This window comes from Phalangium opilio, unplaced genomic scaffold (assembly GCF_054372755.1).
Source record: "Phalangium opilio isolate 3A_F unplaced genomic scaffold, DU_Popi_V2 ptg000062l_1, whole genome shotgun sequence".
NCBI lineage: Eukaryota > Metazoa > Arthropoda > Arachnida > Opiliones > Phalangiidae > Phalangium > Phalangium opilio.
In genome coordinates, this window is record NW_028324179.1 from 1,775,915 (window position 1) to 1,795,350 (window position 19,436).

A 19,436-nucleotide genomic window follows, 5' to 3' on the forward strand; every position below is an offset into this window, starting at 1 on the left:
TTTAAAGTTGAAAGATGACATTTTATAATCCTCCAAAAACGTGTATTGATTTACGAGTCTAATAACTATCTTATTCGGTAATTGACCATTGAACAGATTGTCTTTGACGACCATCTTGTTTTCCTGAGAGATTGAAAACGAATTACATTCTGTTCGAATGATGGGGTATTTCATTGTACTAATTTCCAAGGTTTTGGCGTGGGCTATCATTATTTCATTGGTTAACTTAACTCTTCTTATGAACATTGAGGCGCGGTTTAAAACGACTTTACATTTAGTTCCATCCGTATGCAAACAGAATTCGTTGGAGCTTTTTATAAATTTGAAGTTGACGTCAATTAAGTTTGGAATGAAGCGATTCTGTTGACAATACCAATCAAATCTATAACACCTTCTTGCGCGAATTTGGCGCGTTTGTTGAATCCGGTGTTAGTGGTAAATTCATCAAATTTCCCTGCATCATCTTTATAGAAAAGCGATCTAGATATTAGCAGCCCCGAACTGGAAGTTTCAAATCCCAGATATTAGCAGCCCCGAACGGGACGTTTCAAATCCCAGATATTAGCAGCCAAGAACGGCACGTTTAAAATCCCAGATATTAGCAGCCCCCAACGGCAGGTTTCAAATCCCAGATATTAGCAGCCCCCAAAGGCAGGTATCAAATCCTACATGTCCTTAACCCCCAAAGGCAGGTATGATTAAATCGAATTAGTTTTCTAGAACAATTATGAAACGTTTCCAAACACTATAGTAATCTCGACTCTAATGGTCATTAAAGGAATTTATGAAATAGACTTGAATTCATTCACTTATGTTTATTAGGGGGGAATACTTGAAAAGGGCTTACAGAAAGTGTTGTATTGAATGAAAACCAAGATGCCGCTAAGCGTCCACGAATTTTGCTATGGATGATATTTTCTGAAGCTCTCCCACCAGAGAGAATTCAAGAAAACTTACTTAGAAAGACGGTCTAAAAACCAAATGATCAGAAGTTACAGACCAGTTCCGGTAGGTTTTTGATATGAGAGGTGTTAACCTGATAGTTGACTCTAGGCTCGCCCGCTCGTTAGAGATCCAGCGTCATATGCAATGTCAGAGGCAAAACCTTCCACTCCCTTCATTAATTTTCTCGGCTCTACCACTCGCCGGCGAGCGGCAAAATTATCCCGGCCAGAATCTGTTTGGCGTCTGGGACCTTCGCACGTTCCTTTCGCATAGGTTTTTTTACAGCTTTTGAAAAACCTTTTTAGCGCGATTCAGCCAAACACGATTCTTAAAGGGTATGGGAATTTACAATTTCATATCATATTATAGCACGAAAGTGGTATTATATTACACTTTCAAGTCTCTACTTTCAAAATATAAAGTTTTTAATATAATTGAACCAAAGTTTCTATTTTTAAAATCCATTGGAAAATCACCAGCTTCGATATATAACTTATTTTGTCTTGTCAGCTTGTTCGGTTGGTTTATGACATCACACAGGCAAACCTATACGAGCGCGAGCGCGAGCTATACCCGTCTCGTGCTCTGTCTATGCTTTGATAGCGGAGAGAGTGGCACCATCTCGCGTGCGTGACGACAAAAACAAGAAAACGTTGTAGCCTTTCTTAAAAACTTTTAAAAAGTGGATTTTAAATAATTTCATATGAAGCATTTTCAAATGCATATTGCCAAATAACTAGAAATCGGAGAATTAAAAGCTTGATATTTTTGAATTCACAGTAATTAATTCTATCTTTTGCTATATAAATCAGAGGTTTTTCAAACGAAGCTTCTCATACCCTTTAATAGGAGGTCCAAAACGCTTTATTTACAAGCGATAAAACCGTTATCTGTTTTCAACAGCATTTTCGGTTAATTTTATAATCCTAAGTACAAATTGTGTACGTTTTTCTTGGAAAAATTTAAAAAGGAGAGCCAAAGTGCCTCTAAACTGAGCCTTGCATTAAAGAGCCAGCTTTCACGGATTTAAGTAAAAACATAAAATTGAAGTACAAAAATCCTGCCGATTACAAATTTAGTACTTTTGGCCAACACTATTTTACAAATTTAAAAAGGGTGCCTACAAATGCCTACAGTAGTAAAACTACTATTGTAGTCGTTTTCTGTTTATTTTAAATACAGTACCGTTTTCAACAGTTTCCTGCCTTTAATTATAAATATATATGCTCTGAATTTGCTCAAGATTGTCAGAAGGTCCTGAGGAAATTAATATTTAACTATCATTGTTAAATTATCCCTCCTATCATATTATTGGGAAGAGCGCCTATTGGGGTTGGAATTTTACCAAATATGTTTATTTCAGTTAATTATGGCTGAAATTAAATCTAATTTGGTACGTAAAGTTTTAATTCACCGGTACTCAATTTTTTATTACAAATAATACTTAATGGCGGCAAATTGAGTTGTGTCTACAAGATTTAATTATGAAAGAAAATTTTACCAAAATGATATTATTTAACTTAATTGTCCAAGAAATTAAACATAATTGGGTACATTATGTTGAATGAATGCGGTGTTCAATTTAAACGCAATTAAAAGTTAATTACGAGTAGTAATCATACTTAAACTGAGGAAGGCAACAAGACTTTCGTAATCTTGTCTGTCGGGGTAAGAATTTTACCAAAGTGTGAATATTGAAGTTAATTAAGTATGATATTAAATCTAGCTTGGATTATAATGCTATTTGAACGTTCAAATTAAACACTATATAAAGTAAATTGTGCCAATTCAACCTACGCTTAGGGTGCCTTCAAAATATTGCTAAAGGAAAACCACGGCCACAGGGGTTTGAACTGTCCAAAATGCGATTATTTAACAAAACTATTAAACTAATGAAATCTAATTTGATAATGTGTCTTATGAATGTGGTGCTCAATTTAAACACAATTTAATGTTAATTGCGAGGAAATATTCTCAAATATACGAGACACTACAACTTTTAAATTTTACATAACCTGGGTGCCTACGAGACACTATTTTATCAAAACGCTTTCATTTCACTTAATTTTGGATGGAATTCAATCTAAGTTGGTACATATACATTTGAGATTGCGCTGATTAATTTAAACGCGATTTAAAGTTAATTCTGAGCAATTACTCTCAAATATATGGTGTCTACAACTTTTGAATTTTACATAACCTGGTTGTCTTCGAGACACTATTTTATCAAAACGCTTTCATTTCACTTAATTTTGGTTGGAATTCAATCTAAGTTAGTACATATACATTTGAGATTGCGATTATTATTCTAAACACAAATAAAGTTAATTGCGAGCAATTATTCTCAAATATATGGGGCCTACAACATTTGAATTTTACTTAATCTTAATTGCCCTTGAATATACAGCAATTTCGTTGGGTGTTAAATATTATTGGTACCTATAAGTTGAATTGGAAGGAATCTTATTATTTATTTAGATTTATTATAAATGTGAAAGGTTAAATCTAATAGATTTTGCGTGTAAAAATAATAATCTTTTATAGTCCATCATGAAAATGTAGGATTTGATAAGACACCATGATGACTGACTTCAACTTTTTTTATATTTTATTCATTCCATAAACAAATTTTTTATTTTAGTATGGGGCAAATCCGTAATGGCCCATTCGGCCCCTTCCTCGGCCCCTCCCACCACGTCCTCTTGGAGCTTGTGGCCCTTTCTTTGTTGAATTCATATATTTTCGATCGTCAAATAGCCGAAGAGTAGACATCCACTGAGGCCCAAAAAATAAACTGAATTTCTGCCAGGTTACTGTTCGTAGGGCCACAGTGGTAGCATCCTCTAAGTTTATGTTGTTTATAATGTTGTCTCTCCTCATTACTTCAACGGATTCGATTATTTGGAAGATGCCTTCTATTTCTCCGGCTAAAAAGGTGTTTTGTCGCCCTCCTGCTTTTTTGGCAAGGCCTGGTTAATTGAAAATAAAATAAAATTTATTAATATTAATTATTCAATTCAATGTTTATTTATTACTATTAATGATATTAATAACGTTAATAACGGTAATGATATAATTAACGTTAATGATATAATTAACGTTAATAACGGTAATGATATAATTAACGTTAATAACGGTAATGACATAATTAACGTTAATAACGGTAATAACATTGTAACCGATTCGCTTAAAAAGCTATGGTTCGCAGGGCAAGAAATAATGAGACATAATTAGGTGGCATAAATTCTATCTCTTTTATTGGTTCCAGGTCTATTTTAGGTTAGTAATTGTACATGGAAAAATATTTACTTATGGAGTTGGTTAACTTTAGTAATAAAATAATGAGCTACTTACAATTGGGAAGCGCCAGTAGGGAATGCCCGTTACAAAAATTATACACTTACAGAGATATTAAGAGCCATGTGAACAGGTGTCTGGACTAAGTACCTCTACGGACTAACTAACTACACAACTCCGCTCCTGAGGCTGTTCAGGCTATATATACTTTCCCCTTATCTCTAGTTCCGGCCATCTAGACAAGGGGGCGCCCAAGTAGTGCATAGAGCTCCCTCTAGCTAGAGACTCCATCTTATTAGGATGGATATAGGCCTAGGGTTAAGTTTATATAATTTGGAGCCTGAATGGGTAAGTCTATAATGTTATTGTGTTGTTTGTGAAGGCCCAAGTGTAGCTATCCGCTACATCCCCCCACACATTAAGAAAGGACATTCCTAATCCCTACTGGACGCTTAGTATGGGTGAAAGAACTTTCTTCCCGAGGGAAGGAATACGTTCTTGCGGTCTATCCGCCTCCTATAAGGGCAATCCCGCACGTGGTGCGGGCACCCACACCGATAACAGGTTAACCCACCCGAATTGGTTCGGGGGGTCAAATGGGCCGTCAAATTCAATAGCATTGCCGGGGTAGGCAATAATGCCAGAACTTGGCGTGACGGAGGAGGAGGCTTCGGCAATAACGCAACAGAAGATGTTTGAGGTGGTGGAGACGGTGTCGCCAACCGTCGCAGGAGTGCCCCTCGAGAAATACGCCGAGAAGGCACTCCAGCAAGTGCCGGAACGACACCAGGACGTACTATGCGCTGGTAGGCTGGGCCCACGACTGTTCCTCTACCCGCCAAAGCACAATAACTGTTTAACATGAATGAATGAATGAATATTTTAATGACCTTTTTGAAAACAATCCCTTTTAAATCAGGGAGGAACACTCTTGGTGTTCACAGGTCCGGAATAATGATAATATACAAAATACAAAATACAATAAGATACAATACAGGACTCAATATAATATTTATAGTTAAACAATCGACTATGTACATCTATGGAGTGCAGAACGGGCTAAGGTTGGCATTGTTGGCGCAAAGTGGCCCATTTTTGGAGGATCCCTTTTGTCGTCCCTACCAATTCTAAGTTTAGCCCCTCGCCAAGCGCCAGGGCGTCCTCAATCGCGGGCAACCCAAAGGCCCTAAACGGCGCCCTCGCCAACTCCAGGGCAGGACATTCCAGGATAACATGCGCTATGTCCTCTTTGACCGCGCCACAGAGAGGGCAACTAGTAACTCCGGTCCCAAAAATTTGAGACAAGCGTTCGCTTGTTGGCAAGGCCCCCGTCCTCGCAAGGAAGAAATAGCCACTCGCGAGAGAATTGTCGTAGAACGACTCTAGGCCCGGGTTTTCCTTCAAGCTGTAAAGGGTCAAGCTCGGATGACGAGCTAGCTCCATCCGCCATCTTGCCTGGGAAGTAGCTACTACCGCTCTATCTATTTCTAAGTACCATTCATGCAGCGATGCAATAGAGCTGCGCGACAAGCCGGCGCCATATCGTTCGTGTAGGTATTCTAACCTCTTTAGCCATGTAGTTTTACGGCGCATTGTGCGAACATAGCGATACACCCAATGCGCTACGCGAGTCTCCGCCATAAACCACAACCTCCCGAGATACCGCAGCTTACTCTTGGCCTCCCTCTCTTCAAACTCGGACCACGCCATTTCACCCTTTACGGCTGCATAGGCCGTCATGAAATTGCCCCCCAACGCAGCTTTCCCTACGGAAAACTGGGCCCTATCTAATCGCCGACACGTATCCGCGCTTATACACAGCACTTCATTGGAGTAGGTTAGGGCCGGGACCGCTACCGCCTTCCATAGAGTTCTCATGACGCTATATTTGTTGTAAGAATGCAACGCTTTGTGCTTTATAGCGCCAGCCAAACGGTTTGCCTTCGCCGCCAAACTAATCTCCTGGCTCTCCATGGGGTGGCGTCCGCTGTTAAATTTCACACCTAGGTATGTCACCTCTAGCACTTCCGCCAAAACCCCACCCTGTAAATAAATGGGGTCCGTCCCGCCAGGTGTTGGTGAATTGTTCGCGAAGACGACACATTTGTCTGTGCTAAAGGTCAATCCATACTCGATCGCGTACGACCCACAGATATCCAGAATGGCTTGTAGATCGACCCTTGACTCAGCCACAGCAAAAATATCGTCAGCGAAGAAACCACCCGGGATCCTTTTTTCCTCATATACACTGCTAGGGTAACGAAGAGGGAACCCATAATTGCATTTACTGAGGGCCCTGTCTAAGGGTTCCAGGTATAGCGCAAATAAAAGCGGAGACAAAGGACACCCCTGCTTCAAACCCACCCCGCTAGGCATAAAGTCCGTGACATCCCCTCCAAACCAGAAGCGATATTTTACGCCGTCGTAAAGTCTAGCCAAGAGATTTACGAAGCTAACAGGAATGCCCAAGTACCTCAGGGTCGCCCACAATCGCGGACGGCAGACACTATCGTAGGCCTTTCGTAAGTCAAGAAACGCGAAAAACACTGGGCGTTGCTCAATTCGTGCAATGCCCATCAACTGCGAAACAACAAATAAACTATCCGACCCTCTCCTATCCCTCCTGAACCCGTTCTGCAGCTCCCCCATAATACTGTTTTCCTCGACAAATCGTTCGAGCCGAGTCTTTAAAATCGCCATGAAGACCTTCGATACACATTGGGAAAGGGCTATTGGACGGAACGAAGCGATATTCTCAACGTCTTTTCCCCCACCTTTGAATAATAACTTAATTTCTGTGAGCCCCCACGAGTCGGGAATAGTAGACTGTTGCATGATATCATTAAACAATTCACACAAAACGCGTCGCATGCGGAGGGCTCACCTGCCAAGCCGGTGGCTGTTCCTGCCCAGCAGATGGAATGGTGGGCGCAGGGACGACATCCAATGTTTCGTTCGAAACGGGAAGAGGCAGCGGCGGTGATGCCGACTGGTTTCTGGGATGGGGGTTGGACGAAAAATGTCAACGGACCTGGACGGTCTCCACATGCGGGGCGTCAGAGGTGGTGACTGATACTTCACGTGTCGAAACCGGCGGTCTTGCTGCTATAATTAATACGTCCGTTCTTACGGACACGGGTCCATCATCCAGTTCCTCATCGTCATGAAGATGCAGCACGTCCGTAAATGTATAAAATGGAATTAATATGGGCAATTTACCGAGCCATCCTGGTTATTTCCCAAGGAGGTGCATAAATCGCTCATCGAGAAAAATCAAAGTCCTCAATGGCTAGTTGAGGGTTCAGGTAACTCCATAGATACTTCGCCACGTCGTTCCGTGATCTTAACTTGATCCGGTGAGGCTGAGGTGCATAATAGTATGTATCTCGCTCTGGACCACCCGGCTGAACTATCCGCCGCTGCACTACTTCTCTGATGTAACCATGTCGAAATGGGCTTATGGTTCGAGCGGTAAGGAGAGGATATTGTAGAAGAAGCTGAGGGAGAGACGCTGCAACAGTTGCCGAGACGTCATCCTCAGGTGCAGGATCTTCATTAACAATATCCAAGGTAGTAGCTTCCGATATATCAGAGATACTACCAACTCGAGCCAACTTGGGAGAGACTTCCCAGTCCGTTGAAGTCGACGAAGAAGTGGCAGGACGTTTTCGTTGCAGCCTGATGGGCGTAATCCGGGCAGGGCCTCCCAGATCCGGTGGTGGAACATACTGTGGTGCCGAACTCGGATCAGGCTGTGGTGAAACAGGACCATGATCGTCGTAAGGACCAGTATGAGATTCGATACGTGGACGAAGTTGTGCGGAAGGCGTCTTCGCTAGAGCAGTTGGACGAGGAGGGCTAGGACTGGCACAGGCCCAGTCTCTTAAAGTGTAACATCGTGGACTGGTATGAGGCGACTCTTGTGGAAGCGTTGGCTCATCAGGAACGCCTTCTGACTCAGGTTCTGAGTCAGTCGGGTGCAATGCTCCTGAAGGCGAACCATTTTTTCAATATTAAAGAGAAAAGTGAAATAAAATTTCTGGCTTACTAAAAAAAATTTTTAGAACAACTCACTCATTTCAATTTCTATATTTTATTTAAAAATATATTTTTCTCGAAAAATTGTTACTTTTTTAAAATTTTTAAAATTTATTTAAAAAATATTTTTCAGTACAATTTTTTTTTTAATTTGATATTAAAAATATTTTTATGCTTTTGGATTTTACATAAAAAATATTTTTCACAGGAACTTTGTTTTTATAACTATTAAATTTTATTTACAGAAATATTTTATTAGGGAAACTCCCTTTTTTCAAGTTTTAATTTTTAATTAGGAAATATGTTTCTATAAAATCCTACATTTTTTGAAATTTTTAGAGAATCATTTACATATCATTTTTCAATCTTATGAAAACAATCTTTTAAGAAAAATTTTCCTTTTTTAAAGTTATTAAATCTTTTATAAATGAAATCTTTTCGTTTTTTTATGGTTTAAATATGATGAAAGGATTCATACTATTTACATATACATTATTGTGTCCGTACAGTTTTTTTTAATTTGATATTAAAATAATTTTACGCTTTGGGATTTTACATAAAAATATTTTTCACAGGAACTTTATTTTTATCACTTTTAAATTTTATTTAGGAAACTCTCTTTTTAATTTTTATTTCAAAATTCTTTCTAGGAAATCCTACTTTTTTTGATATTTTTAGAGAATCATTTATATAAAAATGTTTTCAATCTTATGAAAAAAATTCTTTTAAGAAACATTTTTGTTTTTTAAAATTATTAAATCTTTTATAATATTTTTCAAATGAAATATTTTTCTTTATTTTAAGGTTTAAATATGATAAAAGGATTCATACTATTTACATACACATTATTCGGTGAACGTTGTCCTCAAAAAATCCTGAAAGTCTCTTAACTAGTATTTGTGCTTTTGTATCTCTAAACATGAATTAAATTTTTTAAAAATAGTTTTTCAACATGTTCATAAAGGTCTTCTTTAAATTTTTTAGCTTCTGGCTCTCCATCTTTGTCTTCCTCGTTTGCAATCGTTTCAAACTACCCACATAATCCCAATTGCAAACTGGAAATTTATGTTTCACGTATATAAAATTATATATTCAAATGACTCCAAACTTGTTAGACTAACCACCGGCCTCATTCATTGCTTCAAAAATTTAGCGGTCCTCCTTCAATATTTCTTCAGAGTTTTCTTACTTTTCTACTAAAAAGAAATTTTATTTACGAATGATAAGTTATAGTATAATCTTAACATTTACTGTATATCACCTTCATCGTTAGACGCGTTGATATTATCATATATTTCTGACGTTGATTCTCCTAATTTGTCGAACAAAAAATGAAATATTATTACAATAAATAAACGTAACACAATCATTTATCATGTATTACCTTGATAATTAGTTGTTTTCAAATTTTCGGAAGTCTCTTAATTTGTGGGGAAATAATGAAATTTATTTAATAATAAATTTTAAAAAGACGTTTTAGTATAATAGTAACACAATCATTTATCAGTTATTACCTTCATCATTAGTTCTTCTCAAATTTTCGCCTATCTCATCTGTCCTCAATTCTCCAATATTCTTCTCTGAAAAATTATTAATTATTAGTAACTTTAAAGTTATAGTGTAGTTTTTACGCAACTATTTACTATATATCACCTTGAACGTTAATTGTGTTTAAAATATTTTCATTTTCTCTTCTTGATATCCCTAATTGGACCACCAAAAATGTAAATATTAATAACTTTGAATATTTTTAAGGCTATAGTATAATCGTAAAGCAATCATTCATTATATATAACCTCGACCATTCGTTGCTCTTAAGTTTTCGTCAGTCTGTGACACTAATTTTCCTACATTGTCCACTGAAAAAAATTCCATTATTAACTTTTAAATAATCGTAACGAAACCATTTATTTTTGTAGTATTTTTTACCTTGAACGTTCGTGGCGTGTCCATCATAATCGGCCAATGTGTCTACTATAACATTAAAAAACATTATCGAATTTATAGTTGTAGTATAATTGTAACGTAACCAGTTTTATAGATTACCGTCAGCGTTTGCAACTTCCTTTGTACTTGACTCAAGAAATACGTTGGCTGTAAAATAAGTGATCATTAACAATAATTTTAAAGTTGGAACACAATGGTCCCGAACCATTTCTTTATCGTTTTTGTTAAAAATTTATCAACTAAACGCGTTAAACATTTTAGGTTTTCCAAAGTGTCAAACATCAAGGTGGCAAACTACGCCGCGCCTTTTTATTTCTATAATAGGTTCGTAGCTTATTCAATTATAATGCGCGGCCTAGTTTACCTTAAACTTTATTTTGTACACTTACGTTTAATACTTTGAAAATGAAGAGCTTGTTAACAATTATCTTAAAGTGTTTTGGATAGTCATAGATTTAAAAACAGTTTTTAAAATGGTGAAAATGAAGAGCTTGTTAACAATTATCTTAAAGTGTTTTGGATAGTCATAGATTTAAAAATAGTTTTAAAAATGGTGTTCAATATGTCTTACCGTACTTTAATTATTTTATTCTTTTAATGTGTCTGCAAAAGTGTTTCCTTTTAATTCTTCTTGAAGTTGTGCTAATATTGGTAATGATTCAAATAAATACGACACTCTGCCACTAAAATTCTGTGGGAATTTTTCCCTTAACGTCTCCGCTACGAAGTCATTGTCTTTTTTGTTTAATAATTTATTTCAAATTTTCAATTTCTAGTTTCAATTTTATAAGGCCTTGCTCCACTTGCTCCATTTCTTCTTTTAGTGTTGTTTTATGTTCTTCCATTTTCTACAGGATAATAATAACCGGCATGCCCATTTTTAGAAATACTAAGAATTACTTAGTATTAAAATTTATTTTCTCTTTCAAATCCAATAAGCCTTCATGAAGGGCGTTTTTTTTGTTTGTTTCGTTTGTTTTTGTGCCACTTCTTCGACTGGCGTATCTGAAGCGTAAAACCAACTTGCCGATAGTTAATGCCTGTTTTATCGTTAAAAAAACTAAATAGGTCATATGTGCTTATATACAGTTTTCAGACATAGAGGCCAGGTTACTTGAAGCCTAGTAATCTAGGCGCATTGAACGCCAAGCAGTAGCCCAGCTTCCTCGCGTAAATTGTACGAATCCTTTAAGTCTGAGATTTATTGTTCCAGGCATTATTTTCCAAAAATTTTGTTGTATACGTAATTTTTCGTAAGTTACCATCCTGAATTGATTGATCAACCCCCTCCGATCTCATTGACGTTTGCACGAAAATCGTTTTACATGACACAAAATTTATCTCACCGTCATTCAAACATTCCAAAGAAGGATTACATTCGTTTCCAGCGTATGGGTAGCTCTCTAATAGCTCTCGAGGCATGCATTTTTTTCCAAATTGGAAATAGTTCCACTATATTTTTGTAGGCTTCTACGATTTCTGGTTTAAGCTGTTCCACTAGCGATGTCGTTTAGCCATATTTTGCGACTTTACATCCAAATAAAATTGATTAAATGAAACCAAGCGAATTAGTCGAAGTAAATCAGCTTCGTCGTAAATATTTCAAAGTGGCACTTACACAATAGTTTTACTATTAGTGAAGTCACTAAATCAGCGAATGGGCTCGCTCCTTTCTTGTTTATTCTTTTTCTCATGCATTTAGCGAAACTTTTTGAAGATTTATTTATGGTTGAACTAAGCTTTGTTCGCCTAAATGTTAATAAAGAATAAATTTAATTTATCTTAACCTGTTCTATCAAAAGGTGTACTTGTATCAATAAATTGAGGTTTAAAGTTTAGCGATTTTAAGTGGAAATTTCTCTATTACTTTTTTACGTTCGGGTTACCGTTATGGATTTATGATTTTGAGTGTTTTTCAAATTATTCCTAAAATTTAATGAAAATGATGCTAATTATATGAATTTAATACGTTTTCAACTGCGCGCGTTCAATATAAAATCTTCGAAGAACTGGACGAGCAAAATAATATCGCGCCAAGTCCGCCGTAGATTAAATTTATACCGCGCTAACTTATTACTTTTATTTTCAGCTTCATGTTTAAATTTAAGGCGTCATTAGAAAAACATTAAAATTTCATCTCCAAAACGGTCTCCCGTTTCGGCAAGTTATTGTATTACGCAATTTAATTACCCCCGTCCAATTTTGAGTATTTTAATATTTTTTTCTAATTACGTAAGCCTTCATAGTATGAGCATGTGTAAGTAGGAGGTTCATGAAATTTGATTTTTGCTTCTAGCATAGGTAACTCCCAATCTCCCATAAAAAAATTTCCTCCCGCTCATCAGTTATCCATGTATGACTTAGATGCTATAAATGGTCTTTCTTTCCTACGTTTCTTTGGGGTATCATTAGTACATAATTTTGTACCATGAATAAATTTTTTGGGATTTGTCCTTGCGCATGTTGGGAATTTACTCCTCCAAAGAGTCCGTTAACCATTTCAATGCTAATTTCAGGGTTTGAGCATAACAATATTAATAGTTTAAGTACGTCTTTCATTCTATAATTCTATGATTTTGGTGCCTCAGCATCCATGGAGGAGTCTAGGTCAGAAGTGCCAGTGTTCAAAGTAGAGGAAGGGGAAACTACATTACAAGCAGTGGTAACGGTAACGGCAACCGTGGTCAAGGGGTAAGGGGTTGGTGGTGGTAACTGTAGTGATAGGATTAGTTGCGGCAACAGTAGGAGTAGTAGAGGCGGTGGGCGCTGTAACTGCCTGTAAGGTTTGGAGCGGTGGTGTTAACGGTATGGGTGAGAGCAGGAGAAGCAGCAGACGTAGCGCCACTGGAAGGCGAAGGGGCATTTGAGCATATCCTACTCGGGTCTAGGCCATTTCGGTGCGGCTTCTTTAGGTGTCGACTGTTACGGTGCTTCCACTTCGGTGTTTGTGATTTAGGTGTGTAGGTCATTACGGTGTGGAGGTAGATTAGGTGTGGCCTGTTTAGGTGCGCAATAAAACATATAATAAAAATTGCTAATAAATATTTTATTCATGTTGAATTAAAAATCAAAGTTATGGGCAACTCCTTGTAAATAAGAAATTGACTCTTCTACATTATAACTATTGGCTAGATTCTTAAGTCGTTCCTGTGTGGCTTTATACATTTTTTGTCTTTGTTCGTTCCCCTCTGTTGAGTTTCGCCAAGTCTGTACTGGCAAGCGCTTCTTGTTTCTTGAGTTTTCGTAAAAATTTCCAAATGGTCACGTCATTTCCTTCGGTATGGATTCTAGCTTTGCAAACGTCTTTCCAGTAGCACTGCCAATATGTCTTGTTTCCCACAGTCCTTTCCTTCACGTATTCATGATTATCAAAAACTAACTTTTGGCCCCCTCGTTTACTCATATGGCCGGTGTTGACACAGCTCGCACAGCGAGGTGGCAGATTGACGCTGATCATGTGTCTGACGGAGTCGAGGAAGATGGTGAAATATTCCGGAAGGTTTTTAAAGTCATCGTTGGATGCAAAGAGAACGTTGGCCTCTCGGCGGGCGCAATGGATGTGTTTGAAGTCGGCCATTGTGACGGCGAATTTTTCCCTGGACCGTACCATAGCTTGAAAGAACGCTGTGAAGCATATCATCAGTGACCTCGGGATGGAGACCTGATAAATGTTTTTTTTTTTCGGTGCAATGCCTAAAGGGAGGCACGGAAGGGTAGTCATTCGGAAATGGAGTCCATCGGCATTAAGCTGAAGCGCGAATGACTTCTCAGAGAAATAGACGAAAACAAGGCCATTTTTTCCTCCAAGCATCGGTTATATTTTTGGAAGGAACTTACTCCGCAACTAGATAATCTTCTATTGATGCTCTCTGGTGAGTAGAGCGGAATGAAATACCACGGTCAGAATCCCGCGTTTTAGATTTGAATACTCCGCAACTAGATAATCTTCTACTGGTGCTCTCTGGTGAGTAGAGCGGAAGGAAATACCACGGTCAGAATCCCGCGTTTTAGATTTGAATACAAATGTATGTGGTGGAGGGTTCACGTTGGTAGTAGTTGGCATTGCCGCCTGCCCGTACGAGAGAGCGAGAGACAGCGTGTAAGCCCTGGAGAGTGTAATGTGCGGTGAGACGTAGATGAAACGCTTTCAGACTCATAAGCGTTGAAAAGCGCAAACAAAGATTCGTACGATTCCTCCGAATCTTCTTCCGCCACAGGTGGTGACGTATGCGATGATGATTGTAGCATTTGTACTCTTGTAGGAGGTGCGCGAGCGGAGGTCGCAGGTGCTGAGCGACAAACGGAGCTGAAATGGTTTTGCCTTCCACAGTTGTGACAGGTCTTGCCACGAGCTGGACAGGGTTGATGAGAAGTGTGCGGATACGGTCCACCACACAACCCACACGTGCTATTTGTAGGCGATGATGGTTTCAGATGGCCTTGATTTTGATATTTGGACTTTGGTCGTAATCCAAACGCAGTTTGCTGTGGTGCTGACGTGGTTTGTGAACTACAACGTTCGATAGATGCAGCTAGAGACTCTGAAGCTTCCATCAGCCTTGCTTTTTGCATGAAACCCGCTAGATCTAGGGAAGGGTCTTGCAAAGATTTTCTTCCGAGACTCTTCGAGGTACAGGTTTGTACCAGCTGTCGTTTCAATTCGAGGTCATGGTCCGAGAACTGACAATAGGTAGCCAAAGAACGTAGCCGAATGTGGTATTCGTCTAGACATTCACCAACACACTGAGTAGCCTCACGAAACTGGAAAATTTCGTAATCCACATTTTTTTTGGTGCAAAATAATCAGTGAGTAGTGCTTTGGCGGCGTCATAGTCCGAAACAGCGGTATTATTCGGTAGTGCATAATACAGATCTTGAACGGACTCACCCACGCAATGTAGTAATAAGGCCTTTTGCGTAACGGAATCCTTAACTCCGGAAGCGATGAGATAATTGTCGAATTTGTTACACCACCTGGCCCAGGCAGCATTCAGATTCTCCGGGTCAGCACGCATAAATTCAAACCAGGATGTGGTGTGGTAATCAATCTGTGATGGTCAAACAGAAATTGGTAATTTATTTATCGATTTGTCCGGAGAGTCTGAAAGATCGCGTGCGCCATCCATAGCGGCTCGGGAAAATAAAACGCAGGCGAAAATATGGGTGCCAAGGTCCGAATGAAAAGGTACCGACTAAAAACGCTCAAAAGCGATTTAAATACATTGAAAAAAGGTAAATACCTTTCTAACGGTCCTTCAAAAGCGTGGTACGAAAAAATCCGCACATAAAACGAAATTAAAAGAACTTAAAAAGCGCACTAAAAAGGGCACTTAAAAAACCCACTCACACTCAAACAAATGAGAGAGAGATGCAGTAATGCCGTATTTGCTCTTAAGCCGTCCACTGGTAAAAAGAATTGGTGGCCAACGAGAGATCACCCTTTTTAGGGATAGTGTCGTTCAAGAAGCCCTGAATGTTGTGGGATTGAAGAAAATTGCTCCCATGTGTAGGGGTAGAGGTCGACATCCAAATCCCAAAACGAACGAGTCCGAAAATGAATTGAAGAAAATTGCTCCCATGTGTAGGGGTCGAGGGAGAGGTCGACATCCAAACCCCAAAACGAACGAATCCGAAAATGATTTGTTATATTACCCACCTCCATAACACCACCGCAATTGGAGAATTTTTCCTTCAGTTTCGTTACATTCGGAAAGTATGGGCGATGCACCTCCACGACACCCCTTTCCTCCAAGCAAACCATTTCATTAAAGTACATGTTTAATTTAGTATAAAAACCCCCTGACCCATTAGAGTCAAGTATCAATATTCGAGAAGGCCTTAAGCTTACAAGATGGAAAATCTAGAAGCTGTCAAAAGGAAGATAGGTGCGACTTACGAACGTAAAATTAACGGGAGATTCCATATATCTAAAGAGTTGTTCTTAACAACTGGATTTGTAATCGGTACGCTGGATCCCGAATTTCTCCTAAGTAGGAAACAATCCGCAAAAAGCTTCGCCATTTCCACAAGTACATGGGAAAAGCTGATTCCACGTTTACCCATACTACCAGGCTGGATGGCCGCACACGAAACCAACAACTTTGAAATCGTTTTAAACGACATCGCAAACGAAGAAACAACTGTCGTGGCGTATTATAATACGTGTCACATTAAAGACATGTTAAAGGACGATTCTATTGTTTTGAACAGTATGGAAACAGCGGCCTTGAATCGAGTTTCGAGTGCTGTTAAGGAACATTTTATTAAGATAAATGACCATGAAATTGTGTTTACACACATGGCAGATATTATCATAGAGTTTTATAACGCCATTTATGATAATTTATACGATACCCTCGATCGTATACCCTGTTAAGATGGACAGCATGAAAAATTTGACGTCGTGTTGGGCTACTTCACCAATTTTTACCTCTCCGAGTAACGTAGTCCCGGAGAGGTATTACACCGGTCTTGTCTGTCTGTGTGTGTCTGTCTGTGTCTGTCTGAGTCTGTCTGACAGACCCCACGTGACCGCGTTCGCAGTTTACAAATCGGAGCAAACAAATACCCGATTTCCGGAACGCGTGCGCGGTTCACGGAAATTTGGCCATTCATCTGCCAACACCAGTCTTTACTAACTGGCTTCTAAGGACCACAATCTGCTAGTCTTTGTCAATCCCACATGGACACTAGCCTGTACTTGCTGGCTCGTAAGCACCACCATCTTCTGTTCTTCGTCAATCCCACATTGCCACCAGCTTTTATGCACCACCACCTTCAGGTCTTTGTCCATTCCACATGGACGCCAGTCAGTACATTCTGGCTTCTTTTCCTTCGTCATCGTTTGGTTTCAAGATATACGCGGCGATCGGCTAGGGTTACGAGAAACGTCTAGCCTCCCAATGGCAGGGCTTCCACCATCGGTTCACGCGAATGCGTTTTTTATCTATTATTATAATGGAAACAAATCGTATATATATCCCAAAATTTGAAAAAAGCGGACAAGAGGGGTACCCTTCACTTTAAACGTCAATATTAGCAAAGTTTCGAAAGATAATAGGAACAACTTTATTTTAAACGATTTAACTATTTTTAAAGTTATTTACTGGCGATTAAAATATTTAATATCATTTATATTTAATTAATTATTTAAGACAAACTTATTTCTATGTAATGACACAAGTGAGAGTTTATATAGAACGAGTAATGAAGATTGCATCCGAATCGAAACACTACACGCATATCAAAATTAATTTAAAGCGAGTAGGATGAAAAGATCTCTTACAAAACGATAACATTTCCTTTTTGCAGAATATTAAATGGAAATATTTGAAATATTTTTCGGAATTACGATTCTTTTAGTAGTTGTGTAGCTATAAAGCTCTGTTTCATCTCAATATTCCAAGAACATCTTTTGATATTAACATTTCAAATTTGGTGTTTACTTTTTAATTCAGCTTTACTACATTTATAAATAGTGTAAACGCAACTTTTAATTTCACTACATAATCTGGATTTTAATACTTCGTCTCTCTATAAGTGTTGAAGCGATTGGGTCTATGAAATAAGAGATCCTAGATTTATACCAGAATTGACCTTGTTTCGTGTCCTCTTACAAGAGGTGTTAACGGTTCAGAGTGAGCCGAAAGTTAAATACACACTTAAGTGATAGATATAAGGTCCTCATTAGAATTATGAGAATACACAGGGAAATGTTAAACGATTAAACCTTTACAAATGACCTTCGCGATATCCCGCCATTTTGAGCTACGTATTTCCGGTTTTTCTCATTGACTGGTGGATCCAAGGACGAAGTAATACTGAAGAACCAATGGCAGCCCATTACTGCCCCCATTACTAAGCGACTAAACAAACAATGTAAAGCTTACTTCCCCCTTTTCAGCCCCAAAATGGAGGGTGTTATGAAAATGCGGAGTCAAATCTCGGAAAACGCTAGCGCCATCTAGACATAATAAGACGTTAGCTGCTTCCTTTTTTAGAACGTTGATTCCCCCACTATCCGGTTTGCTACTATCTGCCGCTAGAAGGCGAATTAACAAGTATTTTACAACTTTCTCCCTCTGCCATCCGTCCTTCAGTACTGGTTCGTCCATGGTGGACCTGTGTTTGGAAAGTAAATTCGTCTCGACTCGGAGAGGTTTATTTTGGTTTCCCAACTTGTGTAAGTTCGTACCAGGTGGTGATGAAATTTAACACCGTTCTTCAAGAAGAAAATCTTGAAAAAAAATTCTATAATTACAATTTTTTCTCTGTGATTTCGGGTCTAATAACGTTTTTGAAAAACAAAATGCATATATTAATTTTTTATTTTATCTACTTGCTAATTAGTTTTTTTGGTGTTTAAAATAAATTGAATTTAAAACCGAAAAACTGGTCCCTTTTATATAACTAATACTAAGCACATCTTTTGTTTCTTTTGCTATTTAAGCCTAAACATTTTTGACGCTAAAAATATACGCTTAATTTAAATAGAGAAATATAAAAAGCCAAACAAAATTTATTTATTTTTACAAAATTTTTTTTTACATTTTTTGCATCCCTCCACCCTCCCACTCACGGCAACGAGAGGGTTTGCACGAGTGCACGAAAGCCGCTGAATATTAGGTCATCTCGACCTTCGTACACCCGAGTGTGGTGCGCGGTGACATCCAGAAACCGTACTCGACGGTATAGGTACAACCGTGAGAGTTCCAGGATAACCCTGTGAGGGGGAATAGAGAGAGAGAAAGAGAGAAAAGAGGGTTAAAAAAGTATTGAACGACTGGTAAAAAAATTAACTCACCGGAACCCGCGACAGTCGAATGCCAGGAGGCAAAAAAATTAAATTTAGATAAAATCATAAAATAATGGGTAAAAATTCACTCGTGAGGAATAAAAGTACATTTGTTGTACAGCCGAACTTCTTTCAGCCGGTCGTGCATGAGTTCATTATCCTCGACGACGGCCAGGTACATCGTGATCTGGTATATGAGGCTACGAGTAAATAGAGACTATAATTTCATGTTATAATGAATAAATTAAATGAATCTATAAGTCCCCGTTGATGTTAAGATCGTCCTCTCCCGGCCATGGCATTACTTGCCAAGGATAGTATATAGCCGGAAGAGGAATGTAAGGCACTGGTGGGGTGGGGTGGGCGGCGGTGAAGGGCTGGGTGGTGGAGACGTGCTGAGCTGTGAGCGTCGCTG

The 19,436-nt window shown here is 38.6% G+C and overlaps 1 protein-coding gene across 5 annotated transcripts; it reads right to left on the reverse strand.

Annotated features, from left to right (window-relative positions):
• Positions 1-8,473: 8,473 nt before the first annotated feature.
• Positions 8,474-12,135, reverse strand: LOC149663478 (uncharacterized). Of its 5 annotated transcripts, none has more exons than XR_016368540.1 (9): positions 10,327-10,573; positions 10,210-10,254; positions 10,077-10,139; positions 9,934-9,984; positions 9,795-9,860; positions 9,665-9,700; positions 9,542-9,592; positions 9,402-9,473; positions 8,474-9,335 (listed from the first exon to the last, which is right to left on the reverse strand). XR_016368540.1 is itself a non-coding variant. In XM_089842171.1 (9 exons), the coding sequence occupies exons 3-9, from the start codon at positions 10,271-10,273 to the stop codon at positions 9,466-9,468; spliced, it is 342 nt and encodes a 113-aa protein (XP_089698297.1). In that variant the 5' UTR covers positions 10,274-10,374; positions 10,799-11,754; positions 11,846-12,135; the 3' UTR covers positions 8,474-9,465. The 5 variants fall into 5 exon arrangements, 3 of the variants coding, with proteins under 3 accessions (XP_089698297.1, XP_089698296.1, XP_089698295.1); XR_016368539.1 differs by having other exon boundaries at positions 9,402-9,476; XM_089842171.1 differs by adding exons at positions 10,799-11,754; positions 11,846-12,135 and having other exon boundaries at positions 8,474-9,476; positions 10,210-10,374.
• Positions 12,136-19,436: the final 7,301 nt, after the last annotated feature.

Bases quoted from the DNA above. Each gene is read 5' to 3' on its own strand.
- LOC149663478 (XM_089842169.1), bottom strand. From the start codon at position 10,435: ATGGTTCGGGACCATTGTGTTCCAACTTTAAAATTATTGTTAATGATC. The intron at 10,255-10,326 runs GTAATCTATAAA...TTAATGTTATAG, and splicing joins GGAAGTTGCAAACGCTGACG to TAGACACATTGGCCGATTAT. The intron at 9,861-9,933 runs GTGATATATAGT...ATAATTTTTCAG, and splicing joins AAACACAATTAACGTTCAAG to AGAAGAATATTGGAGAATTG.